General features: G+C 40.9%; 1 protein-coding gene across 1 annotated transcript; it reads right to left on the bottom strand.

Annotated features, from left to right (window-relative positions):
- Positions 1-1,067: 1,067 nt before the first annotated feature.
- On the bottom strand, positions 1,068-2,574 carry LOC125128395 (tripartite motif-containing protein 66-like). Its single transcript, XM_047782753.1, is given in 2 exon segments — positions 1,068-1,898; positions 1,900-2,574. Coding segments are annotated over 2 exon segments (1,506 nt in total).
- Between the last annotated feature and the right edge of the window lie 7,783 nt (positions 2,575-10,357).

Below are 10,357 nucleotides of genomic sequence, written 5' to 3'. Positions count from 1 at the left end.
ACATCATAATTTTTTTTAAGAGTCACAAATGGCCAATTTACAGAATCTCTATGGCCTTTAAAGCCAAACCATTTCCAAAAGGATAAGACAGGTAGGGCAGAAACAGAGAGCCATGCACACCACAGGCCTGCCTAGACCTCAAGAGTCATAGGAAGTGGCCAAGTTGACATTTCACTTGTGCCATCTCTTCCTTTTTCAAACTCTCACGTAGCCCTGAGCTAGACTGATCTAGGACACAGATGGCAGTGTTGCTGCTGGGAGAGACATGAGGAGGGGCAGGTGCACAGAAGGACTAGTGGAACTGGGGCTGAAGAGCCCAGAGGATGCGCAGGGCTGGGGATGTGGGCTAGGAGAGTATAGACCAGCGGACAGGGCTTGGAGAACAGGGCTGAGGGGAGGCACCTGGAGACTGGAGTCCTGGGCCTGAAGAGGCAGAAGGACGAGTGGGATGGGGCCAAGGGACACACAGGGCTGAGGGAAAGGTGTGCACAGTGCTGAGGTGCCAGTGCTCAGGAGCATGGCCTGAGCAGGCGTGAAGGGCAACTGAGAGTAGGACTGCTGAGGAGTCCTGGGACCCTAGGGTTACTGCCATGAACCCTTCCAGGGAGCGGCAGGTGGACAGACAGGAAGGGCTCCTAGAGCTTGTCTTCGAGAGACCCCAGTGCCCCTAGTGCTCAGCCACCCCCGCAGGACGCCTTCCAGACCACTCCCCCAGCATGCTCATCATTCCAGCCATAAGCCAACCAACTGGACTGTGCGGCCACAGAGGACTCTTCCCCATTCGCATCCGTTGCAGAGGAAAAAAGTTTAGGCTTCAGATTCTAGATGTAGATACACCTTAGCCTTCTCATCTACTAGCTGTAGAAGCCTGGATCTCAGTTTCCTTAGCTATAAAACAAGGATGCCGCCTCCCAGACCTGTCGGGAAGGGTGAAGTGACCTCGCCCGAGAAGCACACACAGTCCCCCTACAGAGTCAGCGGTCCAGTAATTGGCTTCCTTCCCCTCGCCCCACCTCTCCCCATGCTCCTGGGCATGGGAGGGGGTGGCGGAGGGCCTTGCTGACTCACTAGGACAGGCGGCAAGAGTCAGGACTCTGGAGCATCCGGGGTGGAACAGGGACACTCCTCCCCCCTGCCAAATCATCCTGGGCCGGGTCCCTGAGGTCTTGATGGGCACAGGGTCCCGCAGGGTCAGGGAAAGCTGGCTCTGTTAGTACCTTTCTCACCATCTTCGGAGAGGAGTGCTGGGCGGCGCTGCCCAGGGCAGGGACAGGGTGCGGGGTCTCCCCGCCGGCTGCCTGGGGCAGGCTGGCCGCGGTGTTCTTGTCAAGAGGAAGAGCTGGCTTTGGGCCTTCAAGTGCTGGGGGCTCATCTGCAGCCTGCACAGGGTCCACCCGGCTCTGGGGCTGGATGGGCGCTGGCTGCCGCACGATGTAGTTGATCTGCCCCACAATGGTTTGCTGAAGGTGCTGAGGGGGCTTGGTCTGACTCAGCTGCAGGCTGGGCTGCTGAGCCTGAAGGAGGAGCTCCAGGTCCTTCTGCATCTCCTCCAGCTCAAACTTGTGGTGCATAATGTCCACATTCTGGGCACAGGCAGGCCCAGGAGGGCCCTCCTGCTGACCGGGAGCCAGGTGCTGGGATGGAGGCAGGAAAGGGGGTGGCTGCTGCGGGGGAAGGGGTGGTGGCAGGGGCGGCGGTGGCAGCTGCTGCTGTGGCTGCTGCTGAAAGTGGCTGAGCTTCAGCTCCGGGTGGTGGCCAAACTGGAGGTGGACAGAGGGTGTGTGTGAGGCAGGGTGCGCGTGGGTGCCCTGCTGAGCATCCTGGGGAGGGACGACGCACACGGGCTGGAGGGCCGGCGGCTGCCCCAGCTGCTGGGACCTGCTCTCCGGCTCATCGGGAAGGCTCCATGTCCAGCCAGGGCTGCAGCAGCTTGGGAGAATGCGGGTGGCAGGGCAGGTCTTTGTTTTTGGGCAGCAGGGCGGAGCACTGCAGGGACCCCAGCTGCTGGGGCATCTCAGAGGGCGGCCTAAAGCTGTGGGCTGGGTGCAGTCTGGGTGGGGGGACCTGGCCTTTGAGGGAAGGCGACACTGGGGGGCAGTGAGAGCAGCAGACCGATGAGGAGCACACAGCTGGAGACTGGAACTTGTAGGAGGGGTGGCTGGGAGTCTCTTGCGGAGCAACTGGGGACTGATGGCTTTGACAGAAAGATGATGGACCCTGGAAGCCTCCATAAGCAAGAGAATCTGCCTATGACAGCTGTCTGCCATCTGTAGTTATACAGCCAAGGGAAGCCAGCTGCTTAGTCCAGAAGTTAGGCTCCCACGTGAATCTGATTCTCCAAAGGGAGCCAGGGTCTGTGTTACATTTTGTCTCCAGCAGCAGCTGCATCTGAAACACAATTGACCCGACTGGTGATGGAGAAGGTGGCGTTCCTCTTACCAGCTCTTTGCTGAAGAGGAAGGGGACACTGGTCTTGCTGCAGAGAGCCCAGTTAATGAGATTCTGAGAAACATCATACTTTTTCTGTTCTTCTTCAGTGGCATTTTGACTGTGGTTCAGCCATTGAAGCTCCATAAAAATTTTAGAATTAGGAAATAAAAACTATTCATTATATTGATTTTAAAATAAAATGTACATAGTGTACTAACATATATCCAGCCATCCTATTAATGTCTTGCTAACTCTAATTATGATTCATTAGTTATTATTAACATAGTTGCATTGGGTGTTTTTATGTATGCAGCCCTATAACCTGTGATTATTAACAGTTTTTATTTTTTTCAAATGCTATGTCTTTTTTTCTCATGAGATTTTGGGCTTATCTGTTGCAACACCTGGTTTCCTTAGCTAATATAAGATATGATATTTACTGGATCTAGTTAGATTTTGGAGGTCGTGAAGAATATTTGGCTGAAATTTGGCCCTAACTCATGAACTCAGTAATATAGAATAAGAGAAAATTTAGCTGCTGCCCTGGCTGTTGTTCATGCTGTTGTGTAGATGCTTTCGCTGATCCAGCAGATTCAGAGGACAACTGCTATTTCTCTGCTGGATCAGGATTCTAATTGGAGTCTATAGAAATCTCCAATAAGAGAAGCATATCACAGAACTGTAGTTTATGGAACAAAGCTATGCTAAGATCCATTCTTCTTGTGAGAAATATTCTCAGACTCCTCTACTTTTGCAGCAAGACCCCTTTAACATGTAGAAATGTACAAATGAACAGTGTCTGATTCTGTGTCCTAAAGCCAGTGATGTTTTGTACACATCTCTGGACCCATAGAAAGATCATAATGAGCAATTGACTCAGGAAATCAAATCTGTTCTGACTTAGAGTTTGGGCTCACTCACTGTCATCCATTAGAAAAGAAATGCTGGAGTTCCCAGTCGTGGCGCAGTGGTTAACGAATCCGACTAGGAACCATGAGGTTGCGGGTTCGATCCCTGCCCTTGCTCAGTGGGTTAACGATCCGGCATGGCCGTGAGCTGTGGTGTAGGTTGCAGACACGGCTCAGGATCTGGCGTTGCTGTGGCTCTGGTGTAGGCCAGTGGCTACAGCTCCGATTCGACCCCTAGCCTGGGAACCTCCATATGCCAGTGGGAGCGGCCCAAGAAATAGCAAAAAAAAAAAGACAAAAAAAAAAAAAAGAAATACTATTCCATTTTACCTACACACTCAGGCATGGGCCTGAAGGCTAGTGGAGATGAATCCCTCAAGTGGACAAACTTTGTACAGTGTATCTTGAAGAAGTCCCCAAGGTGCAAATATGCAATGACTGATGGCAATGCCTAACCACATGACAGGAAGGTAAGGACAATTAAAATAATGGTTAGTGAGATCCTCATAAAAGGATCCAGGTTTTATGTGCCTAGAAACTTCAGAGTCAAGATCAGGTGAGATGAAATGTATATTTTTTTCTGGTGTGAATGCTCACAAAAGAGTATGTATGGCAGAAGAAATTCTCAGTAATCAGAGAGACAAATTGACCCATCCTGGTCAGCTTCTTTCACTGATTATCACAACATCAGATCAATATGTTCACAAGGCAGCTGGGCTGAAGATCATTCTGGGGTCAAACAGCTTGGCCTTCACCCCACTGAGTCTAAATGGATCACTGCCATTGATGGGATGTAGTCTCAAATTTTCACAAGTCACTATTTTTACCTGTTACAACACTGTTTCCCTGGGATTGGGCAGTCACCCAGTGGAAGTTTATATTTAATGCCCTTCTTTGCTAAATAAACTCTCTTTTCACTTGAATCAAATTATGCTGGATATGGGTATGTCTTCTCTGGCCTCAGAGAAGACACACCCATTATCAATTGTGGATTTACTGAGTGTATGATTCACTATTATGAGGTCATGCATAAATTGCTTTTTTTTTTTTGACCAACCATTCCATTTTACAGTAACATCAATAATGCAATTAATATGTATGACAGAGTGGCTCTGGTCTGGGGAGTTAGTGTGTCTTAACATAGTTTTCTCTAAAACTGTTTTCATGTAAATTTGAAGTGACCTTTTGAAGATTCAGTAATGGCATCTCTACAAGCTGTAAGCATATTGTCCTACAAAATGTGGTAGCATTTCTGCCTGGATACAACATACTGTTCTGGTACTGAAGATTTGTAAGAGGTCTTATCTTACAATCCACTGAAGATTTTTGTTTTCCATCACCAGGAATTTGTACTCTTCTGCTTTAAAGGTAAAATTTACCCAGAAACAAAATATTATTTCCATATAGTCCCTGTGCCACTTTGGGTCTCAATACCATTGAAGCAACAAGGAAAGAATATGCTTATCATACTTTGCAGTATGTTTAATCCTAATTATTAAGAAAAAGGAGGTAGAGAGGAATGCGTTTAGAAAGCATGGGCTCCTTAGGTTTAACTGATCAACTCCTTCATAACTTGTGATAATAGAAAAAAGCAGAAACACTAGTGGCTGAAAGCACTGGGTAATAAAATTTCAGGTGCTGAGGTGCTGACTAAAGGAAAGGGCAACATGAAATATGTGGTGAGAAAAAACATTACAAATATCAACCCATAGCCCTGTGAACTGAAATGCAGGCTTTAGTAACTGAGTATGTCCTCTTCCCTTCAAATACATCTATATTTGGACCTGTAGTTACATTTCCCTGTGATTTTCCCCTAATATGGTGGTTAGGAATGTTTTCTCTTTCCCTTATTATGGATATAAGCTTTGCTCTTTTATTCCCTAAATACTTTATATATAGTACATTTTGGATAACTGACTTATAAATTGGTTTTCTATGTACAGAAATGTAAGGCAGAATGTAGACTAAATAAGCAGAGAATAAATGTCTCTTTGAGATGCGTACCATGACTGGTGGTATGTTAGTTATCCTCTTTGGCTTTGTCTTCTGGTACTGATGGACATTAATTGTGCATAGAAAGCTATGAATGGAATTTTAGTAGCCAGAGTGATGGAGTTTGATGGATATGTTGATTGACACTCATAACCTTTCTTTTGCCTTGTATTTCTAAGGTTGGGATGCTAAGTATTTCATTTTTTGGGACACCCTTAAAGTTAAGAGATTTGAGTGTAAATCAGGTATCAATTTATAAGTTAGAAGTGAGGTAAATCTATACTTGTGGAGCATTATTGACAGATAAGTTTGCTCTGAATGAATGTTAAGAGAAGCTAGAATTCATGTTTTAATGTTTAATTACCAATCTTATGTTCCAAGAAAACCATGGCTGTGGCAGCACACTTAAAAGAGGCAGAAACTGTTTCCTAAACCCTGGGATACAGAGTAGTGTCCTGGCTTCTTGATATTAGCTATAGTGTTGTGACATTAAAGCCAAGCTTTGTGCTAGTACATGTATTTATTTTATTTTATTGGTGTACAGCTGACTTACAGTGTTGTATTAGTTTCAGGTATAAAGCAAAATGATTCAGTTATACATATACATATATCCATTTTATCCCATATAGGTTATTACAGAATTAAACAGCTTTCCCTATGCTATATAGTAGGTGTTTGTTACTTATATATTTTATATATATGTGTGTATATGTTATACATATCCTCCCAATTTATCCCTCTGGCCACCACAGTTTCCCCCAGGGTAGCCAAAAGTTTGATTTCAAAATTTGAGTTTGTTTTATAAATATGTTGTTTTATTATTTTTATTCCACATTTAAGTGATATATTTGTCTTTGTCAGTCTGACTTACTTGACTTTAGCATGATAATTCCTAGGTCCATCCATATTGCTGCAAATGCCATTATTTCATTCTTCTTATAGCTGAGTACTATTCCATTGTATATATGTAGTGCATATTCTTTATCAATTCTTTATCCATTTATGTTTCTTCCATGTCTTGGCTACTGTAACTAGTGCAGTGAACTTATGGGTGTATATATCTTTTTGAATTATGGTTTTCTTGGGATACATGCTGAGGCGTGGGATTGCTGGGTCATATGGTAGTTCTATTTTTAGTTTTTTTAAGGAACTTCCATTCTGTTTTTCACACTGGTTATTCCAATTTACATTCCCACCAATAGTGTAACAGAGTTCCCTTTACTCCACCCTCTCTCCAGCATTTATTGTTTATAGACTTTTTGATGATGGCCTTTCTGCCTGGTGTGAGGTGATACATGACTGTAGTTTTGATTTGCATTTCTCTAGTAATTAGTGCTGTTGAGCATCTATGCATATGATTATTGGCAATTTGTCTCCCTTGGAGAAGTGTTTTTTTAGATCTAACCATTTTTTGATTGGGTCATTTGGTTTTTTCCTATAAACCTGTGTGAGATGTTTGTATATTTTTTTGAGACTAATCCTTTGTCAATGGCTTCATTTGCAAATATTTTCTCCCACCTTGTAGGTTGTCTTTTTGTTTTCTTTATGGTTTCTTTGGCTATGCAAAAGCTGTTAAATTTAATTAGGTCCTATTTATTTATTTATTTTCCTTATTCTAGGAGGTGAATATGAAAAGATATTGCTGTTATTTACATCATTGAGCGTCCTGTCTATATTTTCCTCCAGGAGTTTTATGGTATCCAGCTTTATGTATTATGATCTTTAATCCATTTTGAGATTATTTTTAGTATGGTGTACTAACTTCATTCTTTTATGTGTAGCTGTACAGGTTTCCCACCACTACTTATTGAAGAGACTGTCTTTTCTCGATTGTATATTCTTGTCTCTTTTGTCATAGATTAGTTGACCATAAATGCCTGGGTTAATCTCTGACCTTTATATCCTCTTCCATTGATCTATATATCTGTTTTTTTGCCAGTACAATAATATTCTGACAACTATAGTTTTGTGGTATAAGTCTGAACTCAGAAAGCGTGATTCATCAGGATTGCTTTGGATATTCAGGGATTTTGTGTTTCCATACAAATTAAAATTTTTTTATTCTATTTCTGTGAAGAATGCCATTGGAAATTTGATAGGAATTACATTGAATCTGTATCTTGCCTTCAGCAATATAATCATTTTGACAATAAGGATTCTCCTAATTCAAGAGTATAGTATATCTTTCCATCTGTTTGTGTCTCTTCAATTTCTTTCATCAGTGTTTTATAGTTTTCAGAATATAGGTCTTTTTTTTCCCCCTCTTTTGGTAGGTTTGTTCCTAGATATTTTACTGTTTTTGATTGGTTGGTAAATGGAATTATTTTCTAAATTTCTCTTTCTGATGTTTCATTGTTAGTGTTTAGAGAGATTTCTGTATGTTAATTTTTAATCCCGCAATTTTATCAAATTCATTGATGAGCTCTAATATTTTTCTGGTAGGATCTTTAGTATAGTCTATGTGTAGTAACAGGTCAGCTACAATTAGTAATACTTTTACTTTTTCCTTTTCATTTAGGATTCTTCTATTTCTTTTCTTCTCTAATTGCTGTGGATAGAACTCCAAAACAATGTTAAATAAAGTGGTGAGAGCAGACATCATTGTCTTTTTCCTAATATTAGTTGAAATGCTTTCAGATTTTCACCATTGATAATGATGTTGGCTGTGAATTTGTCATTATATGGCCCATTATTACGTCAGGGTAGGTTCCCTCTATGCCCCCATTCAGAAGGGACTTTTATTGTTTCGAAAGTTTTTTTCTGCAGCTATTAAGATGATCATATGATTTCTATTCCTCAATTTGTCAGTGTGGTGTATCACACTGATTTGTGGATATTGAAGAATCCTTGCACTCCCAGGATAAATCCCACCTGATCATGATGTATGATCCTTTTAATGTATTGTTGGATTTGTTTGCTAATATTGTGTTGAGGAGTTTGTGTACATTTCATCACTGATACTGGTCTGTACTTTTCTTTTTTTGTGGTATCTTTGTCTGGTTTTGATATCAGAGTTATCATGGCCTCATAGAATGATTTTGGGAGTGTTACCTCCTCTGCAATTTTTTGGAAGAGTTTCAGAAGAATAGCTGTTAAATGTTTGATAAAATTCACCTGTGAAGCCATTGCTTCCTGGAATTTAAGTTTCTAAATCAGAGTTTCAATTTTCAATACTTGTGATTGGCCTATTCATATTTTCTATTTTTTTCCTGGTTCAGCCTTGGAAGGTTGTACCTTCATACGAATGCATCCATTTTTTCTAAGTTGTCAATTTTATTGGTATATAGTTGTTTGTAGTAGTCTCTTTCTATCTTTTGTATTTCTTTGGTGAAAGTTGTAACTTCTTTTTCATTTCTAATTTTATTGATTTGAGCCCTCCTCCCTGTTTTTGTTGATGATAGTGCCTAAAGTTTATTTTATCTTTTCAAAGAATCACCTTTTAGTTTCATTGATATTTTGTATTTTTTTCATATCTACCTCATGTATTTCTGCTATTTATGATTTCTTTCCTTCTACTAACTTTGAGGTTTTTTTTCTCTAGTTGCTTCAGGTGTAAGATTAGTCTGTTTATCTGAGATTTTTCTCATTTCCTAAGATAAGATTGTATTGCTATAATCTTCCCTCTTAAAGTTGCTTTGGCTGCATCCCATAGATTTTGGATCTTTTGTTTTCCTTGTTGTTTATCTCTTGGTATTTTTTAATTTCCTCTTTAATTTCTATACTGATCCATTGGTTGTTTAGTAGCATATTGTTTATCTTCCATGTGTTTGTGTTTGTTGATTTTTTTCCCTTGTAGTTGATTTCTAGTCTCATAACATTGTGGTCATAAAAGATGCTTATTGTAATTTCAGTTCTCTCAAACTTAAGAAGGATTGATTTTTGGCCCACGATATGATCTATCCTGGGGAATGTTCCATGTGCACTTAAAAAGAAAGTATATTCTGCTTTTGGATAGAACATTCTATAGATATGGATTAAGTCTTATCTTGTCAGGTGTGTTTCCTTATTGATTTTCTTTCTGGCTGATATTCTTTCTGGCTGATCTGACCATTGATATAAATGGGGGTGTTAATGTTTCCCATTATTACTGTATTTTGTTGATTTCTCCTTTTATGGAATTTAGCATTTTCCTTTTGTATTGAGGTGCTCTTATGTTGGGTACATATATATTTGTAATTGTTAAATCTTCTTGGATTGATCCCTTGATCATTAGGTAACATCCTTCTTTGTCTCTTGTAACATTCTTTATTTTATAGTCTATGTTGTCTGCTATGAATATTGCTACTCCACCTCTCCTTTGATTTCTACTTGGATGGAAGATCTTCTTCCATCCCCTCACTTTCAGTCTCTGTGTCCCTAGATCTGAAGTGGGTCTCTTGTATACAGTATAAATGTGGGTTTTATTTTTTGTATCCACTTAACTAGTCTGTGTCTTTTGGTTGGAGAATTTAATCTATTTACATTCAGTTAATTATGGATATGTATGTACTTCATGCAATTTTTATTTTTATTTATTTATTTATTTTATTTTCCCACTGTACAGCAAGGAGGTCAGGTTATCCTTACATGTATACATTACAATTACATTTTTCCCCCACCCTTTCTTCTGTTGCAACATGAGTATCTAGACATAGTTCTCAATGCTATTCAGCAGGATCTCCTTGTAAATCTATTCTAAGTTGTGTCTGATAAGCCCAAGCTCCCGATCCCTCCCACTCCCTCCCTCTCCCAGCAGGCAGCCACAAGTCTCTTCTCCAAATCCATGATTTTCTTTTCTGAGGAGATGTTCATTTGTGCTGGATATTCGATTCCAGTTATAAGTGATATCATATGGTATTTGTCTTTGTCTTTCTGGCTCATTTCACTCAGTATGAGATTCTCTAGTTCCCTCCATGTTGCTGCAAATGGCATGATGTCATTCTTTTTTATGGCTGAGTAGTATTCCATTGTGTATATATACCACCTCTTCCGAATCCAATCATCTGTCCATGGACATTTGGGTTATTTCCATGTCCTGGCTATTGTGA

This window comes from Phacochoerus africanus, chromosome 5, assembly GCF_016906955.1.
Source record: "Phacochoerus africanus isolate WHEZ1 chromosome 5, ROS_Pafr_v1, whole genome shotgun sequence".
In the NCBI taxonomy this organism is placed as follows: Eukaryota; Metazoa; Chordata; class Mammalia; order Artiodactyla; family Suidae; genus Phacochoerus; species Phacochoerus africanus.
This window is presented reverse-complemented; position numbering and strand designations above follow the sequence as displayed.